The sequence below is a fragment of the Arvicanthis niloticus genome, chromosome 18 (assembly GCF_011762505.2).
Source record: "Arvicanthis niloticus isolate mArvNil1 chromosome 18, mArvNil1.pat.X, whole genome shotgun sequence".
Taxonomy (NCBI): Eukaryota; Metazoa; Chordata; class Mammalia; order Rodentia; family Muridae; genus Arvicanthis; species Arvicanthis niloticus.
In genome coordinates, this window is record NC_047675.1 from 48,658,081 (window position 1) to 48,678,180 (window position 20,100).

Genomic DNA, 20,100 nt, shown 5'->3' on the forward strand with positions numbered 1-20,100 from the left:
CTTCTTGGGGATGACGTGTCTGCCCTGGTGTGAGTTACTCCAGCTTCAGGTATCTCAAGTGCTCAGCAGTGTCCATTGTCTCAGCTTACAGCCCCCACCCCCACCCCCCGTAGGAACTGTGCTTCTGGGAATGTGGTCAAAGAGGGGGTGATGGAAGAAGAGGCTGTCCATCAGAGACTCCATCTGTGACTGCACCACAGCAGTAGAATTCACCACAGGAGGACAGCCAGGGAAGCAATAAAGCCAGGAAGTAGAAAGCACAGACCATGTGCTTTCTACTGTGTGAGAGGTGTCCCCTTGAGAAAGGCCACTAGCATATAGCTGGTGGGTCAGATGACACACTCCAGTCTGAATGTCACTGGGTAACCCCTAGGACAGAACTCAACAGAGCCCAACGTAGGGCTCAAGGAAAACAAATGAAAACCTGGGGTGTATGCACCCCTGTCCTAGAAAAGGGTCTGCTCTTCTCACCAGAAAACCAGAAGGTGATTTTTCCTTGGAGTCTTGCCATCCCGTGGGGCTTCCCTGCTCTCCCCATGGAAAGCTTCCATGTCCTGTGCTGCCTTCCCTGATCCTAAGCCTGAGGGCCATCTCTGTTCACATGGGAGGGAAGAACCACAGACCTAGGTGAGGGGAGGGGCAGCGTCCTGTCTGCTCCAGACTGCTAAGTAGTCTGTAGCTCCCTCCCCCTTGGCTGTAAGAGGTCACCGAGCATAGCTACAGACTGGAAAGCTAGGAGCCTTGGGACTGTGTGGTCCATCCCAGCATCCGTGGGGACAAGGGACAGGTGGTTGCAGGCTGTCAGGCTTCACCCTGATTACTCTCTCACCTTGAAGTGGCCATTCCTATCTGGGCACATCCTTCTCTCGGGACAGTCTAGCAGGCTACCTGATGTGCTGCCAGCCCAGTGTAGAGGGGTGCTTCCTGACTCAAGGTGACAGTGTGCGCCTCTCACTGTGCTCCGATGCTCCCCCCACACCATCCTACAGCAAGTCCCACCACCAGTGACTGCAGCCCCTGTGCACCGTCTGTCCCAACCTCTGACCTTCACCCCTGCCGTAAACCTTGTGCATAGGGCCAAGTGTTCTAGGCCCAAACCAGGTCCTATTTAGTCCTGTCACAAGATCCTCGACCTCTGTTCTCTGCACCTCAGTTTCCATATCTTAGTCACTCAAATTGTTGTGTAGAGATACTATAACCGAAGATATATATATCTAGTGTGTGTCTTAATTGAGGGGCTTTCTTATACTTTCAGAAAGTTAGTCATCATCATGTCATCGTGGTGAGATGCATGACAGCAGGCAGACAGGCACTGAAATAGTAGATGAGAGCTCACATCTGAACAGCAAACGAGAGAGAGAGAGAGAGAGAGAGAGAGAGAGAGAGAGAGAGAGAGAGAACGAACACAGGGCTTCTGAAACCTCAAAGCCCACCCCATAGACTAACCTTCTCCAAGAAAGACACACCTCCTAATCCTTCGGAAACAGCCCACCAACTGGGAAGCATTCAGACATGTGAGCTTCCGGTGACTGACCTCCTAAGTTGTACATGGGAGTGTTCCTTTATTTTATTATTTTTTAATACTTACATATGACATGTTATTTCAAGAGCATCTCCAGAAACCAGGTAGGCTGGACTCAGGGCTTTCCTGCTCTGGAGGCCAAGGCCCTCGTTGACCTGGGTCTCCTCCCTCTCTTTCTGGATTTCTGCCTCTTCAGGCCTAAAATACTGTCTTAAGTAGCACTAGGCCAGTTTATTTCAACACCCAGTCACTTGTAAAAGCAGACAGGACACGGATAATTTCTGTACAGGAGGGCAGGGCCAGCTGGGGCAGGTCTCAAGGAGATGTGGTCACTGCCCAACGTCCATCCAGCCCAGGGGAGGAGCGTGGCTCTGTGACTAGGAGATCAAGGCTTCCAGAGGGGACAGGAAGTGAGGCAGGTAGTAGGTGTTAGCCCAAGGGTAGGGAGGATTGAAGTTGGCTTGAAAGGCCTGCTACCCCTTTCCTTTCTTTCACCCAGACCACTAAGACTGCCTCTGGCTCACAACTCTTACAGCCCTGTGCCTGGGCACCTCATGGACAATTCCCTTTTGGTATGCCCCTTAACCTGAAATGACCAGGTCATTCCATCAGTCAAAGCCACCTCCTGCCATGGAATTCTAGTGTTGGCAGCATCAGCCCAAACACAGGTTGCTCAAAACTGCACACAGTGTGGCGTCCTAGCCCTCACTATCCCCACCAACCTGCTTCAACCTAGGCAGCCTAGGTCTTTCTTCCTAGGCCCATCAACCTGCCAGCCATAGGCCTGATGGGAGAGCCAGCCTGTCCCAGCCTGTCATTGAGTACCCAGGGGCAGCCCGAGCAATCCCCATAAGAATCCTAGCATGACACCCCAGAAGCCCGAGGGCAAGAGACCCAGGGGACCATGGAGAAGAAAGCAGGTTGGTTGATCAAACTGCAGAAGGCCAGGTCGGCATAGGATGGGGACCGGCGGGGGTGGACAAGAGCAACCCAGAGCTCCACGCCATCCCCAGAGCCACGCAGAGTAGCCACCAGGAGTCCGGACAGGGCTGAGCCCAACCTAGTCAAAGCTCAAGAAAGCCAAATTCCTGCTTACGGACCGGACAGTGGGCGGGCCTCAGAAAGAGGAACCCTCCTGAGGGCGGGGCCAGTGTCCAGGAAGCGTGGAGGTCACAGTGGGGCGGGGCGGGGCCGTGCAGGCGACCGTACCCAGGTGTCTGCGGGCTAAGCTGCCAGGTGATCCTCGCTGGGCTCGAGTCCAGACGTGACTGCCAGGCCTGGCCTTCTAGCCAAGGCGTCCCAGCAGCCGAGCACGTGCGGCCCTGGGTGCTGTCAAGCTGGCCTTCAGGCCTTCGGGCCTCTCTCGCCGCAGGCGGCGTCACTGCGCTGGGGCGGCGCCAGGTTTCCTCTGCGAGGTACAGGCAGGAAAGGTAGGCGGCTGTAGCCAAGCTCCTGCTCTCTGGCTGCGTTTCCGAGGTTAGCATTCTGTGGGTTTCTCATGGATTCGTTATATGTGCGCGATGGACGGGCTTTGCGTTTTCATGAACACAACTGACGGGTTTTGTATTGAATTTATTAATTTTATAGTTTCTTTTTCGAGATTCTCTGTGTAGTCCTTGCTGTCCTCAAACTCACTCTGTAAACCAGGCTCGCCTGGAATTCAGAGATCCGCCTGCCTCTGCCTCTCTAGTGCTGGGATTAAAGGCGTGCGCCGCCGCTGCCCCACCTTTAATTTTTAAAAGTTGAAGTAGGATCACATTCTAGGCTGTAGCTCTGTCGAGAAGCTTTGTCTAACGAGAGTTACAGCCTAACTTGAGATCCCCGGCATTCTGACAAAGGAGGAAAATGGGGGTGTACATTTGCACGTAGTATGGCCGTCACAAGAGTCCAACAGAAACCTTGTTCCAGGGAGCTTTACTACCTGCCTTCTTGCACCACCAACCAGATGGCTCTGGTTTGGATGCTTCACACGAGGGAATCCTAAACTCTCAGGCCTTGTATATTAAGAGTCTTTACACAAAATTACATACACCAAGTCCACGTAACACTGTGTCAGCACCGCGCGTCTGTATGGCTGACTCTTGTGCACACTGTTCACGGTCTCCGGTGGGTGGACATCTGAGTCGATCCCATTTTGTAGATTGTACTCTGCCGTGATAGTTAGTGCTAATTATCAACTTGAGAACCCAGAATCACCTGGATGGTGGACTTCTGAACAAGCCTCTGGGAGATTAGCTTGATTATGTTAATTGAGGAAGAAGGACACGCCCACTGGGGGGTGGAGAGATTTTCTAGGCGGGGCTCTGGATGGTTATCTAGTGTTCTTTTCTGGAGTACGGTGGTCAGCCTCTTCCCGCTCCTGTCCCTGTGACCCTCCTGCCATGAAAGACTGGAATCTGGAACTGCAGGCCAAACACGCCCACTTTTCCTTAAGTTGCTCCCTTCGGGGTATTTTCTTGCAGCAACAGTAACAAAAAGAAAGCAGTTTCGCCTCGAACTTCTGAGTACAGGTATTTACTGCAGGTTTTTCCCATTTATTCTGGGTATCACCTGAGTGGCAGCTGCAGATATGGGCTTTCTGTTCAGGTCTTTATGAAATATTTCCCTTTTTTTTGGGGGGGGGGGGGAGTGCAGGATCTCTGTAGCCCAGGCTGCCCCGTGTAGCCTGAATTTCTGATCCTTCAGCTGAAGTGGGAATGTTGGGATTTTGGGTGTGTAGCACCACACCCCATTTATGCCCACTGGTTCTACCAACTGAACTACATTCCCAGCCTTCATATTTTTTTAAAGAGTAACTTTGGCCTTTTAAAACTGATGTCTAAGTATATGATCCATAAGACTACCTTTTCTGTGCGGCTTGACTGTTTGGGGGCTTTGTGGCTAAGCTATTCAGTGCTTTTAAAAAAGAAGATGATCACACTTATCTATTTTGTGTGCGGGGGCATGTGCATGTGTCTTGGTTCAGGTGTGGGGATCAGAGGGCAATTTTCAGGAATTGGTTCTGGCCTTCTAAGATGTGGGTCCTTCCCAGGAACTGAGTTCAGGTCTCTGGGGTTGGTGGCAAGCGCCTTTACCAGCCGAGCTTTCAGCCATCTTGTGTCTCTACGCAACCCTGGCTGTCTTGGTGCTGTCTAGACTGGCTTGGAACTTGAAGGAGATCTGCCCCTGCCTCCCCAGTGCTGGGATTAAAGGCGTTTGAGAGCAGGCCCAGCCTTCCCTCCCTCTCTTACCTCTGGATTCCCTCTTGCCACTGTCACCTTGAGTTTTCTCACTGATCTAAAGTCATTTGGAGGCTTCTAGCTCAACACAGCCCAGCTCTTGTCCTTGAAAGGCGAGCTTTATTTTCTTAGTTACTGCTGAGAAGGAACTTCTGCCATTACGCTATTTTCTGTCCAGGATGGTTTGGTTTTCATTTCCTGAATTACCATCTTTTTGTTACACCTTTTCTCATAGTCAAACAAAAGCGTTTAGTTCCTTTTCCACGTCTTTCTATATACAACCTGTCTATATACAAACCTATTTTATTTAAGGTTTCCATGGAGATTTCCCCCCCCCCTCCCTTTGAGCTACATGCTGTGGGCCAGGCTGGCATCTAATACAGACTTCTCCAGTCTGAGTGCTGGGACTGCAGGTGTGAGCTGTCACACTGGGCTGGAGCTGAGCTTTGGTCAAAGGTGTTAACACTCTGGATTTAAAGCAGTCGGACTTCACTGACTGTTCCCAGGTAGCTCTTCCACATCTGCTTTGGTTATGGAGATCACAAGATTATATTTTTATCAATTGTGTGTTCATAAATATAAACTAACCAAGCTCGTTAGTCTCTTAAACAAGACAGGAAGCAAAAATTCGAGTCACAAAATAGACTACATTGTGAATACTTGTTTTTGTTTTGAAAAGTATTAGTTTCCTAAATTAGGAGAAGAGAATACTGTGGGGCCAGGAGCCCTCTCTTGGGACTTGCAAGTTTTTGGGAGATGAGGAGTGCCTAAGTAGCTGCCTTTCAGGTCCTGTTAAGTCTGGGAAATGGATTCTTGGTGCCTTCCACTCTGCCATTTCCCAGAACCTTCTTTGGTATCTCCCTGTCCCCAGTGTATCCAGTTCCTCACAGATTGGACCTTGGTGTTGCTTCCAAGTCACTGTCAAACCCAGGGTCAGGACATCTATGTAGTATTATTACCCTGTGTTAATTTATGTTTTTATAATGTTTTGTTTTGAACATACCTTTTTGATCTATGTTCTGGGTATGAATGTTTTGCCTGCATGGATGTACACGTATCCCATGAGTGCTCGGTGCACACTGAAGTTGGAATGCATCCGGTCCACTGGACTTGGAGCAGTGGATGTCCGTGAGCAGCATCTGGTGCTAGGAGTTAAACCAAGGTCCTCTGGGAGAGCAGCAAGTGCTCTTAATGAACCATCTAATATGTTTCCAGCCTTTTTGGGTGTGGGGTGGGGGCTTTGAGACGGGGTTTCACTGTGTAGTCCTGGTGGTCTTGGAACTCACTCTGTAGACCAGGCTGGTCTCGAACTTACTACCTATCTCTGCCTCTCAAGTGCTGGGATTAAAGGCATGTGCCGATACCACCACCAGGCTATAAATGTAATTAAAAAAAACTTTTAATTTAAAACTTTTAGCTAGTCTGGTGGCAGACACCTTTTAACCCCAGCATTAGAGAAGTGAAAAGATCTCAGTGAATGTAAGGCCAGGAGTAAGTTTCCAGGTCTTTGACCCTGGTGTTACTTCTGAATATAGTGCTTAAGCTGAACTATTTTGAGAGTTTTCCATCTATCTTCTTGTTATTTCTACTTTGATCCCACTGCAGTCTAAGAACAGACTGGGTGTGATTTCCCTGGAATTTGTTAAGGTAAGAATGTGTTCTTCCACACGCTCCATGTGGGCCGGAGGAGCCGGGTTTTGCAGCTGAAGGGATCTGTAGTCAGTCCATCCAGGAGGTCGTGGGTGCTGCTGCGACCATGATGTCATTACTAGCCTTCAGCCTGCAGGGCTGTTTCTCTGAGTCGTTCATTCCCCTTCTCCCTCCCACCCCTGTTCTTCCTTCACTGTGTAGCGGAGTTCACCTCAATTCCTGATCTTTCTGCCTCTGCCTCTGACACTCTGGGGTTACAGAGGAGCACCCCCCCCCAACTGTTTCTGCTAGCACTGATGTCTGACGGGATGCTAGGCTTGTCTGCGCCTCCTCTAGAGCTCTCCCTCACTCTTTTGCTTTCTCTCAATCCCTAACCCCCCTCCTTGTCATGATGGGTGTCTTTTATTTATCTTGAAACAATGTCTTATACTGTAGCCAAGGCTGGCCTCAAAGTTGTAGCAATTCTACTGCCTCTGTTTCTAGATTTGAGAATACAGATGTGAACTGTTCTTGGCTTTGTTTAGATGGGGTCTTCCTATACAGTGCCCATATTGGCCCTAAACTTGAAGCGACTTTCCTGCCTTGGCCTTCTGAGTACTGGGATTATAAGCCACACCGCAAAGCCTTAACCAGTTGCACTTTTACTGTGTTTATGTGCTCGGTGTCTTTTGTGCCTCCTCACATCTGGTTTTAATTTAATTAATTTGACTGCTAAGGAATGATGGGAACTTGTAAAGAGTGGGTTCTGACCTGTAGCCATGACCAGTCGAGACATCCTCACTGTGAGGTGGGAGCATGGGGGTTAGAGTGGGGGAAGAATGGAAGAAGGTTGGAGAATGAGGACACAGTTTATCTTCTTTTTAATGTTTCCCTGAGTGGGGGTGGAGACGGGATCTTGCTATGAAGCCCTGACTGGCCTCAAACCCATAGCAATCCCCCTGATTTGGTCTCTTGAGTGCTGGGACTGAACGTGTGTACCCCGAAACTTGGTCATTTTCCTTTCTTTAATGTAGATGCACACTTTTGTTTCCTTTAAACCTTAAATTTCTTAATGCATTGTCTGTATGTAATATATACAATGTATACATTCTGTATGGGTTATGCATCGTTTCCTGCACTGGCAGGAGCGCCTGTCTTTTTTTTTTTTTTTTTCCAGTCCTTTGGAGCTGGAGTTTCAGGCAGTCATCCTTTTCTGGGATCCAAACTTTGGGTCCTTTGGAGGAGCACAAGTGGTATTAGCCACTGAGCCATCTCTCTGGTCCAGACCTGAATTTCTGAGTTTCCTTCTCTCTCCCAGATCCCCAGGCCTCATGCAAACTAACCACATACTCAGACACCGCCTTTGCCTAACCCATGTTTCTCTAAAGAATGTCTAGTATTCCTTGTGGGGGAGGCATTCAACACAAATTCCTTCAGTTCCTGCCTGAGGAGACTGTTTTGTCCTTGAGCTTTTTTCCTTTCCCCTGGATTTAGACCAGACGTTACAGAGATCTGCTTGCCTCTGCCCTGGGTGTTGGGATTACAGGCGTGCCCCGCCCCGCCGGCTACCCTTCACCTTAGAGAGTAAGGTTCACGGGAACAGGTTTCCAGGATAGTGGTTTGTGCTCCTTCGCTTCGCTCTCTTCCTGTTTCCTGAGATGGGTAGGAGTCTCACCATTGTCTTTCCCTAAGAGCAGCCTCTCTCAGGATTTCTGTACTTTAAAAATGCTATACCCAGAAGCTGGGGAGAGGCTCAGCTGGCAAAGTGCCAGCAGTGTAAGAGTGGGAACCCAACCAGGCAAGGTGGCACACGCCTTTAGTCCTAGCACTTGGGAAACAGAGGTAGGCAGATCTCTGAATTTGAGTTCCAGCACAGCCAGGGCTACACAGGGAAACTGTCTCAAAAAACCAAAGCAAAGGAAGCAAAAAGGGTGCGACCCTGTGCTCAGAGCCCCAGAACCCAGGTAGAGACAGGTGGGAATGACAGCCTCGGTCCCAGCACTCAGGAGGGAGAGGACAGAGATCCCTGGAGCAAGATGGCTAATTAAGACCAGCCAAGTTGAAAGTGAGAGCCTGCTCAAATGTATAAGGTATTCAGTAATGATTACTGAAGGGAAGACATTGAGACAGAGCCTCCGGCCTCTGCTTGTGTCTTAATTTGGGCTGCTATTGCTGTCCAACATCCGGACTGAAAGACCTGAGGGAAGTGTTGGGCTTTGCTCACACTTCCACACCATGGTTTATCACTAAAGGAAGTCAGGGCAGGAACCTGGAGGCAGGAGCTGATGCAGAGGCCATGAGGGAGTGTTGCTCCTCATGATGACCTGCTGACCTTGTTTGCTTAGATAAGAGTTCCCAGGACCACTACCAGCCCAGGGGTGGCACCACCCACAGTGGGCCCAGTTCCACATCAATCACTAGTAAGAAAATGCCTTATAGGTGTTTTCAATTAGGAGTCCCTCCTCAGATGACTTTAGCGTGTGTCAAGTTGACAAAACCAGTCAGCACAACATGCATGCACATACATACACATCACTCTTACATATGGATGGGCCCATACATGTTAACACGCATACACACAAACACGTAAAACCCCCGAGGATGGTGGCACACACTATAGCCCCAAACAGAAGAGATAAAGACAGGGTTCCTGGGCTTGCTGTCAGCCTAAATGAATCATGGTGGTCCCAGGCTAGTGAGAGATCCTGTCTCAAAAAATAAGGCGGGGGCTGGAGAACTTAAGGGCATTCACAGCTCTTCCAGAGGACCCAGGTTCAATTCCCGGCACCCACATGGCAGCTCACAACTGTCTGTAACTCCTATTCCAGGGGATCTGACACCCTCACACAGACATACATTCAAATACCGATGTACATAAAATTTTTAAAAGTTATTTTAAACAAACAAAAGAAAACAAACAAAACCCCAGGGTGGATGGACCTGAAGAGATGGCTCAGCGATGAACTTGCAGAGGATCCAAATTCAGTTTGCAGCACCCACATCGGGTAGCTTATAACTGCTTCTAACCCTACCTATCTCCAGGGGCATCTGATAGCCCTGGCCTTCAGAGGCACATTATTATATACCCACCCCCAATACACATACATAGTCAAAAATAAAGTATCTTAAAAACAAGCCTGTGGCTCCTCAGAAATACCATCCAAGGTCTAAACAACCTGGTGCACGTGCACACGGTGTGCTCATAACCAAACAATACATGGTGGCCCAGCTTCCCTTCCAAAGCCTCACTCTGTGCTCCAAAGTGAGTTCTCAACGGTATCCTTAACTGCCAACTCCGCCTGCCGACAAGCCCGGGCAGGTGTGCCTTATGTTACTGTTGTATTGTTCAGTTTTAAAAACCTCTATTTGTATGTTTGCTGGTTTTGAGATGGCCTCAAATCTTCTGACCCCTCACCTCCCCCTACATGCTGGCATTACAGGTGCACATCGCCAGGCCTGATTTCTGTGGTGCTAAAGACTGAACCCAGGACCTTACCACCTGGGCTACATTCCCAACAGTTTTTTGAGATAGGGTCTTGCTTCTTAGCCAAGGTTCACCTTGAACTTACTCCATGGCCCAGGGAGGCCTTCTAGTCATCCTCTGGCCTCAGTCTCCTGAGGGCTGGGGTCAAAGTCCTAAGCCACCATGTGGTACATGTCCAGCCAGACCTATGGATATTCTTGGTGTTTTCTATTTCTTTCACAGTATGTATGTATCAAACAGCCTAAAGAATGTTAGCTCGCTTCTGTGAGGCTTGTGTAAAAGCTGCTTTAATGTATTGGTGATACCTCTGACGCTGCCATCGAGGCATGGACTCTGTGGTCTCCCCCAGTGAGTGACTGTTTGCTTGTTTCTGTATGAGCCCAGGACTGTGAGCCCCTGGGTCTTGTTTACAAACTGTGAGGACTGTTACTGTGCTTCATCGGGTAACAGGCCTAGTTAGAGGTAGGCTGTGTCTGCTCTCGCCAATCCCCACTGCCTGCCTCTCCTCCCTGCTCTTCACGCACCAGGATCTCAAGGTTAGTTTGGCTTTCAGACTGTTGTATCTGTTGTTGTTTGGTACTGGGGATAGAAACCAGGGTCTCAAGTATACCAGGCAAGTGGTACACTGCCAAGCTGTACTTCCATGCCCCAGCTCAGCTCTCATACCCATGATCAGTCTGGACCAGAGGCGATGGTATGTGCTACTTCATTGTGCCGATGTAGGTTGGACCATCAAATGCACCTCTGGCTCCTCTTGCCCACTCCTCTGGGGCTCCCTTTTGGCCCTCTAGGTAATATATGTCTATAACACTATACTGCATTGAATGCTACTGACACCAGTCCTTTAGGACCACAGCAAGAGCATGACGGAGTTACCTGGTCTTGAGCACTTGGGAACTGGGCCATTCATTCTCCCTCAGAATGTTCCCTTGTGATTTCCTTGCTAAGGTACTGGGCTGCTTAGGAGGATGGTATAACTTCATGTTCCTCAGTCACCCAGAGTCATCGGAGTACAAGGCTGTGTATTTTAAGCCTTTAACATTTGCTGAGACTGACTTCTGGCCTATTAACCTGTTCTTGGAGAGTAACCTGCACACGGTGAACGTCCGGAAGGTTGCACTGCTGGTGTGTGCTGTGTGGACAACAAGGAGATTTGATTGGTTTGCGATGGCTTCCTGCCTGTCTGACCCAATATGGAAGGTGGGGATGCTAACATCTCCCCCAGAAAAGCCGATCTGTTTAACAGTCAAGGTGGTTCGGTGGTTCTTTATTTACCTAGAAATATCCTTTAATTTCTGTATTTCAGAGGGACAGCTTTTTTTTTTGTTTTGCTTTTTTTTGTTTGTTTGTTTTTTTTGTTTTTTGAGACAGGGTTTCTCTGTGTAGCCCTGGCTGTCCTGGAACTCACTCTGTAGACCAGGCTGGCCTCGAACTCAGAAATCCGCCTGCCTCTGCCTCCCAAGTGCTGGGATTAAAGGTGTGCGCCACCACCGCCCGGCTGAGGGACAGCTTTTTAGTCATGCTTCTCACACTTTGGGAGGCCAGGCAGCTACCCAGACCTTCATGGCTCTGCCACAGTCCTGGCTAACCTGGAGTCCTTCCTGAGGCTGCTGTCCTACACTTTGACGCTGCCCATTTACGTTGGTTGAGCTTAATTTTTTTTCTTTTTTAAATCAAACTTGGGCAACTTCTGACCACTGTTTCTTCATTCTCTCTCTCCTCCCGGGACTCCCTCAGGCACTGTACATGGGCCTGGGCATCTGTAGAGCCCTGGCTTGCTTTCCCTTCAGTCTGTTCTGTTTCTCAAATCTAACTATCTCAATGATCCACTTTCCAGTGCACTTGACTTTCAACTCAGATCCAATTACTTCACTATGTATGAAATCCGTTTGTTTCTTTAAAACAACTTATTGATTCTGGTTGGTGAGACACTGTTTTTGTGTCACCAGCCACTTTCATTCTTTAGACATGATTTCCTTTGTTCCTTAAACTTACACTGGTAAGTTTGTTTTTAGTCTCTTGTCTGATGAGTTTCTGATCCCCAGGGTTTTTCCTCAGTGGCTCTGACAGGTGAGTATGTGTATAACGTTTTAATCTTGGTTGGAGTTAAGAAAATGTTCTGGGATCCTTCCTGGGCACTGAGCTTTCCCTTAAGAATGTACCCATTAAAGCTTTCAGGATTCCCTTGGCAGACCAGAGTCCACCTATGGCTCATGTGTCCTTGGGTTAAGGGTATTTCTGAACAGTGCTGTAGGAAGAAAAAAGGCCAGGCCAGGTCGAGTGATGACAAACCAGTAACAGTTGCTTTTCCAGGGAGCTGTCAGGTGCAGGGGCTCATTCCTTACTTTGTCTCCTCTGAACTCATTTCCTCATGTTTTGGGATTTTGTAAAGGAAATGACAGTTATTTTAGCTCCCATGTAGTGTATTCCAGTGTTTGTAACATTTCTGGTGTCTTGTGAAAATTAAAAATGTCCACTTGCAATTTCAAAATAACAAGAGGTGCCCAAAAACATGACTGTGACTCATAATTCCCAGTTCAAGGACTAGAACCCAATCAGGCCGGGGTGCAGAGCTCACGCCTGTACAGTTTGGATATGAGTGTTGTTTTGTAGTTGTTCTCCACTGAGGTTGTCAGTTGATGTGTGTGGAGGGACAAGTGGCAGGGCTCACGCTGCAGTCAGGCATGCTGTCAGACATGCACTAGCTGGCCATAATCAGGCCTGCCTCCACCAAATGAGAACCTCGGCGGCCCCGAGGTTGGGAAACCCTGTTGTGTGTGGAGTGTCTCCTATGTCTAAAGTCTCATTCTTCTTTCCACTCCACCACGTGCCTTCCCTGTCCTCAGAAAGACAAATATCAGCTTCTTTAACAAAGATGAAAATCACTTGAAGAGCTGTTTGGTTCTCCAGGGCAAAGCCCTCACGGGGCTCCAATTGCCACCTGGAGGAAACCTCTGGATGGAACTTTGTCCTTTGGCCAGCCTAGGACCTAGTGGATCAACCCTACCTCAAGAGCCATCTGAGCAGGAGAGAAGCACTCCTGAGTTTCCTTTGAGACTGGTACCCATTTACAGGCTGCAGGAGAGTCTCCATCAGTGGTCCACCTCCTTCTCTTCCTCAATCCCTCTATCCTAGCCTGGCACCCAGCCCTGTGTGTGTGTGTGTGTGGGGGGGGGGGGGGTTGAACATGTGCATGCGCTGTGTTGAAAATGAAAACAGGGCTGGAGTACTTGTGATTTGTCACTGGGGGCTGGAATTGGTGGTTCCACGAATGCTTAGAAATCATGGATAATGCTTTTTTAAAAAGTATTTCATGATAAACGGTGGGCTAAGGGCCAGGAAAGGACAGGGAACACGAGCCCTGGGTGCAGAGCTGCTAAGAGCTTCACACTGCCAGGTCATGCTCAAGGCCAGGGGTCTTCAGCAGAAACAAATGTGAGACCTGCTGGGGCTGGAAACAAGGGGGGGTGTCTTGGAAGTTGAAGGAGGCTCTGGGCATCTGTCCTTTTTTCACAGGCTAATCACTGGCAAAGCAAGGCTGGCCTCTGCTCCAGCCTTGTCCCTCTATCTGGAATCCAAAGTGAACTGCAGCGGTAGCACGGGATTCCATGCATTTGATATGTATGTCAGTTGTTGTATTGTGCCCCCTAAGAGACCCTGCTACCTGAAGGGATGGTGCCATGTACAAAGAACATTTTAATTAATTTATTTATTTCTTTACACATAACTGAAAGTGATGTTACAGTACATAAGTTATTTACAACTGTGCAGTAATGTGTTGCAAAATAAATTATCTAGAAGGCAGCAAAAGTACATTGTGAATGTATATAAAACTGTACAGGTTTGCGGATACACTCTATAGGATTATTGGCTCTGTAGTGTTTCAAGTTACGTTCTCAGAAAGAGAAACAAAATGCCCAAGATTAAAGGAAAAATATACAAACCACGTGGATTTGACTCCATTAAAAACACTATCGGAGAGTCCTGGCTGCGTCCCTGTGTCCAGGCAGGCAGCAGCCGGACCCCTGCCGGCACCAGTGTCCAATCCTGTCCCGGGGACCATGGCGGGACAGCACTTTCCTGCCTCTCTGACCTGGAGGTCACTGCTTACGTGAGGTGGACGCCTTAGTCTATTTTCCATTAGTTGATCAGAATGGAACGAGGAATTAAAAAACACACTCTGCTCTGCGACTCCTCTAGTGCCCTGTCATCAGCTGGAAGAAAACCCAGAGGGCATGGCTGAGACAGAGCCACCTTGTCTGTGGCCACGGTCTCCTTGTCCCAAAGGCCTGGCAAAGCTCTGCAGTGTCTGGGCCTCGTGCTCCCCACAGCAACTGGTAAAAAGAGATGCATTCTACCTCCCTGGCATCTGGAGGGGAGACATACGGCCAGGTGCAGTCTCTGGGCTCCTCCCACTTGATGGACGTGGTGCTCCCTCCTCCGCTGCCGGGACTCATCGGCAGCACTGGGCGACCTATGTGGCCCTTGTTTGTGTCCTGTGACCTTCCTCTGAGTGTCATGCTGGCAATAGCACGAAGTCATCGTTGACGTCAACCATGGGCACGTAGAAGGATGGCACCTCATTTACACACAGGGACTTGTGCCCAGCAGGGTCCAGCTCCTGGGCCTTCAGCTGCCACTCCATCCTTTGCACGGCGTTGAGGGCTGCAGCCTCGTGCTGCTGCCGCATCAGCAGACATGTCTGTGGAGCACACAGGGTGAGAGGGATGGCCAGGCCCTGGCTTCCACCACTGCCTTCAGGCTTCACCACAGGATTGTAAACCCACCCTGATTCTTAGCCCAGAACCTGGTTTATCTGCTGATGAGGCCCAGGTCTTCCTGGAGTCAGCAGATGGAACTCTCCCATTCTGCCCATCAGAATTAACTCAGTCACACTGGAGGTCTGACCCTTAACTGCTCTGTGAACTGCCCCATCTCCTAACAACTCACCTTTTGGAGTTGTGGTTCTGCTTTCTTTCACTGGCGTGCGTGTGCATGTATGTATGTGTTCCGAGTAGTAATGACAGTTAAAAGTGTACACAGAGACTTGGATGGAGTGGTACATGTTCAGGACCAAATGAATCATTTTAAATATGGCCCAGAGAGTCTACTCAGCTCAGAGTTGTCCGCTGTCATGTGATTGATCCAAAGTTAAGGAAGTACACTTATGGGTATCCAGGAGGCTGGATTATCCCTCCCAATGGACACACTGCTCATATCTCTAAGTGGTGAATGACTAGAGTCATTTAAGTGCTAGGTTAGGTGCATGATTTGTGAGATTCAATCCTGTGAGCCTGCTCAACCAACCACCAGTGGTCTGTTTCCCACTCAACCAGGAGGCAGACAGTCTTCTCCAACCCAGCCTCGCATAGTCGTTTGAATGAAGAACCCCATTCATCTTTGGTTCTTTTCACTAAGATTTGGCTATTATCTCCTTCTAGGATTCTCTTTAAAGAAATTTTAGGACTGGTTTGCTATCAAATCCGGTTAAACTTTAATATCTTGTCATAGTCTCTGTCCTAGCCAACATGACGCCAACATGACCTCACTTGGGATGAGGTATGATCTATAGCTGACTCTAGGATGGAGTAAGACAATGGGAGGAGCTCATGGGAAAAAACAGAAACCCACCTCAGCTCTGAGCCTTGCTAGTGACAAGGGCTTCTGATTCTCCCAAGGTCACTTTAGCACCTCTGAATGGATGAACCTCTACACAGTGCTAATGTTCATTTTCCAGGTGACTTTGACATCTTACTGTTTACAACATGTACGTGATGACAGCAATCAGGAGACTCTGGGTTGACTTCCCTGCAACATTTATGGGGAAACTGCATAAAAGGGGGGCATGAACTTCCTTTTCTCATCCGTGACTGCATGCTGGAGTCGATGCTACCGTTTGGTTGCAGCAGCTGATTTGTGGCCCCCCTCACTCATCTACCCTTTTGTGTACGCACTAGCTAGCACTTCAAGTGTGCAAAACAGGCCGTGACCTCATAGCAAGGCTCAGGCTGGGTCCTTCTACCTGGACAGAAGGGAAGACACTGCAGACCTAAGCTCTCTGCTGAGCAGGAGCAGTAGTGTGCAAGCCTCCAAAGCGTCTCTCCCCTGTTGGTGGGGCGCCGCCAGAGCATCTGAGGCAAGCGCTCACCTTCATGCGGTCGTACTTGTCGTCCACGTCCTGCAGCCAGGAGATGAACTGGCGGGCATTGAAGCGGTCTCGCACAGATTTGTTCTCATCCCCCTGTGGGATCAATAGGATGTTCACAAAAGCTCTTGAAACCATGAGGGTGAGACGTTTGATGGTTCAGTCCTTTGTCTGTCAGAGAACACTAGGGTGACCTCATCCTAGCAGCATACATCTCAGCCATCTTGAGTATTCCTAGGTACTGGTGGCTACAGACCTAGCCTGTGATCCACCGAGAGATGGGGCAGTTGATATTCTGCAGGGCTGCACGGTAGAGCCGAGTGGGAAGCTACTTTCCTATGTATAGAATGTGGCCTCCATTCTATTGGTTTAAGATCACAAAGCTAGTAATGGTATAAGCTAAATGGTATGCTTTCACTCCTTTTTAGAGGCTCAATGTAATTTTTCTGCTTTGAAAAGCACAGTTGAGAAGTTTGAGGTAAAAACTTGAGAATCTTGTGTTGACTGGGATCAGTTTCCTTACTGGCTCCCTCTGCATGGAGTCGGAGGACCCTCACTTCATTTTATGTTTTATGTTACCTCATAAAGGGGAAGAACTTGGAGCTGGAATGAATGGATGCATCAAAACAAGACTCTGCTCTGACACAGTCGGCTGATATGCCTGAATGCTAGGTGGCAGGGCAAGTGAGAAAGGTCTGTAATCGTTGGCCCATGACCCTCCGTGGCCACCATCCACTATGTACCAGGAGGGATGGGGATGCAGGCAGGGAGCTCGGATTTTCCTTTCAAAAACAACTCAGGAAATTGCTTGAAAAGCATAGGAATTTGTATTTAAGCAGAATGGTCAGACAATTATGTGCCTCAGTTTGTTGATGCAGGAGGGATCTTCTGTGCTAGGCATGGTGGTACACACTGGTATAATCCAGCACTTACAAGTGGGAGGCAGAAACAGAGTTCAAGGCTGGCCCAGGCTACACTGAGACTCTCTCTAAACAGAATACCTGTTGTTAACCTGCACAAAGCGGGGAAAGTATCTGTGTCCTTTTTCCAAGTATAAGATTGTTAACGGACTAAAACGCTTTTACTCCAAGTTTGCTTGATTACGCTGTACATGGCAAGGCCTTTAGAGTTCGTTTTAAGAGGACAGACAGATCACCAAGGTCTCAATAGCCAGGAAGGAACAGGTTACAAGCAGCTACATGCTGAACAGGAACACAGCCCAGGAGTAAGTCTAACTGCTAGGAGATTCCTACAGAGCACAGAGAGAACAGTGTGTAAAGAACGATCGCCTGTGTGTGGCAGGCTGGCAGAGAAATGATGCAGAGCAAGAAGAAGTGACAAAAAGCTAAAAAAGGCTGCTGGGAGTTTCCTTAGGGAGATGGTGGGACTGTGCTCAGGGACAGGTTGGGGCAGGAATACAGTTAAAGTATGGAACACTGCTCTGGCACGTAGTGTAGACTGGCTACGTACTTCTAGGCCCCGTGGCTCCAACTGCCCTACATAAAACTTCCAAACACAATGAAGCTAAGCAGCTTTTCTAGGCCTCTGCAGCCTCACCGGAACACTTGTCCTGTGACCCCAATGTCTTGTTGCTGCAATTATCATTGACCCATCATGGTCACTAACATAGCAGCTCTGGTCACCTGTAGCTGTCACAACACCCATGCAGCCTGGGAGAGGGAGGAGGATGCCATTCATCCATGCACAGTAGCCTCAGACACTCTGTAAGGCTCGAGGGTCTTGTCTGTGACATTCCCGTGCCTTCTGAGGCAACCTGGGACTAGGTCCCCACAACATGCCATGAACAGGGAAGCTCTGGTCTAGATGCAGGGCAGAGGCTTGGGTATACAGGACATGTCTTGGGAGGAAATGTGAAGCTGCTAGTGTGACTGACCTGACTTTCCAGAGGCATGTTGTAGACCTCTGAGTCCAGGAGCATTGTGCATGCACTGAACGGTACTGCCTGGTTGGCAATGGTCCTGGCTGCCCGGCAATGAACTCGAAGAATCTCTTGTTCACAGGACACAATCAGCTTCTCCTGAAGAAGGAGAGGAACAGGTAAGCTTAAGATTATTGCCAGCAGGTCCCTTGCCCAAGGCTTCACTTACCCTCTCGATGCTGTGCTGCAAACGCAGCTTACCCCGCACCGCCTCTTGTTGTTTAAACAGCTCCTTCAGGGGCTCCGCTAGAGAGGGAGGGGGTGCAATCTGCAAATATAAAGAGAGAGGGGTAAGCCACAACAAGCCTATTAAAAATGTGGACATGTTCTAGCCTAGTACCCCACACCCAGAAACTTGTAGAGAGGTGCCCGACGGTTACCTGAAAGCAGCACGGGAGAGCTGCACGTCAACCATACAAGTAATGGCAGAAAAGGCACAGAGAATCTGGGGCCTGGCGTACACCTATGCCAAAGGGGCACTGTGGGAATGTGAGAATTCTGAGAACAGGGTGTGTGTAATCGAAGTGTGCATATAGAATCCTGAACCAAGGCTGATGTCTTGGGGTGGGGGTTGGGGTGGTGTGGGGGAATGCTAGACAGCCAACCACATTAAAGCAATGAGTAGAACCTACCAGTATCCCTATAACCCTTTGAAGTGTCTCACAGGTGAGTAAGTAAATAATACCCCATAGACAATGAGGCGGAGGAGAGGACAGACGTCTGTGGTGCCTAGCAGAAGTCAGGTTAGTATGGAGTCAGGCAGACACAGAGATTGAATTGCGTACAGGACCCGAGGCAAGCCAATTCTGTTGTCTCTTATCACTCCATCACAGGAAGAGCCTGCAGTGGTGATGGCAGGGCAGGGTTGGGGCAGCACATGCTGCTCCCTGTGAGCCAGAAAAGGGAAGCCCAGAAGAGAAGTGACAACACACACACAGAGACTGGACCTTTCTGTACAACACAGGTGATGGGGAAGAAACAGAAAAGCCTGGGCAGCAAGCAATGATGCAGACTAACTGTGGCAGGAAAATCCATCTGAGATCTGAATATAGTCTCACAGTCTCTTCACTAAGGTGGATTACGAAAGGCAGGCACCAACTCTGCAGGGATTGCCTGGAGACCAGACTCACTCCCAGTGACTAAGTACTTGACAAAGACTCATGCCCACATGGTAGTACTCTCACGCAAACACGCCAGGCAACAATCACCATGCCTTAGAAAGAGTCTTGGGAAGGATCTGAGGCCCCACCCTTAACAGCTCATAGAGACTCAGTGCTTTGAGGTTTGAACTTTTTAGTTGTAAGCTAAATCTTAGGGGCTAGCAAGATGGCTCAGCAGGTAAAGGCATCTGACACCAAACCTCCTGACTTGGGTAAAATCCCTGAGACCCACACGGTATTCTGGCTCCCCTTTGTGTGCTGAGGCAGGTGCACGTGCACGCACACCCAGACCAAAACTGGGCCAGGGGGTGACCTTACAGTTTCAGCTAATGTCTGCAGCTTCATCTGTCATGTTTTTCAATATGCCTGTCCTCCAGGGTTAAGTTTCCAGTGGGGCAAGGAGACAAGTCATCCTCAAGGCAGACCAGGCAGGACACTGCTCATAGGCATGAGTACTTAATCCATGAGAAAAGTACTCTGCACACTCCTGTGGCTTCTGACAGTGAAGCGAAGCTAGTCTGAGTCTTGCCTGCTTCACTCAAGGGTGTGTGGAATGCTGAGAGAGACTAGTGGGGAGGCACACAGAGCACGGACAGAAGTTATGTCACTCTGTCTCAGCAATCACACCTTTAACAGAGGGCTTTGGAATGTAGCAGTGCACACGACAAAGACCTGGGTCCGGCCCCCCGCAGGTCAGGGTTGCAGGCAGGGGAGGATCTGGGACCTGCAGCTGGGATCAAGTCGGCTGTACTTATATTCCAAGATGAACCGACAAAAAGAGCCCCATCCTCGGTTCCCAATGTGTGTTTTCTGCCTAGGTGTAGGGGTCAGCATGGCCATCCCCTCACACTGTAGCATCATGGTGAATCTCCAAGCCAGGAAGGAACAAACAAGGGAGCTGGCTACAAAAGCCAGCTGTGTAGAAAAGAAAGCTGCTTGGAGTGAGGCACAGAGGGATCCTGAAGTAGGACTGCTGTGTGTGGCTATGTGAGTGAGGTGCTGG

General features: G+C 49.2%; 1 protein-coding gene across 5 annotated transcripts in view; it reads right to left on the bottom strand.

Annotated features, from left to right (window-relative positions):
* Positions 1 to 13,543: 13,543 nt before the first annotated feature.
* Ankrd11 (ankyrin repeat domain containing 11) overlaps positions 13,544 to 20,100 on the bottom strand; it is a 145,798-nt gene continuing 139,241 nt past the window's right edge. For all 5 annotated transcript variants that reach the window (XM_076916006.1, XM_076916007.1, XM_034522440.2 and 2 more), the window contains 4 exons: positions 18,107 to 18,205; positions 17,893 to 18,036; positions 16,002 to 16,094; positions 13,544 to 14,555 (listed from right to left, as the gene is read on the bottom strand). In XM_076916006.1, the coding sequence (XP_076772121.1) occupies positions 14,370 to 14,555; positions 16,002 to 16,094; positions 17,893 to 18,036; positions 18,107 to 18,205 (522 nt within the window). In that variant the 3' untranslated portion in view covers positions 13,544 to 14,369. The remainder of the gene's footprint in view (positions 14,556 to 16,001; positions 16,095 to 17,892; positions 18,037 to 18,106; positions 18,206 to 20,100) is intronic.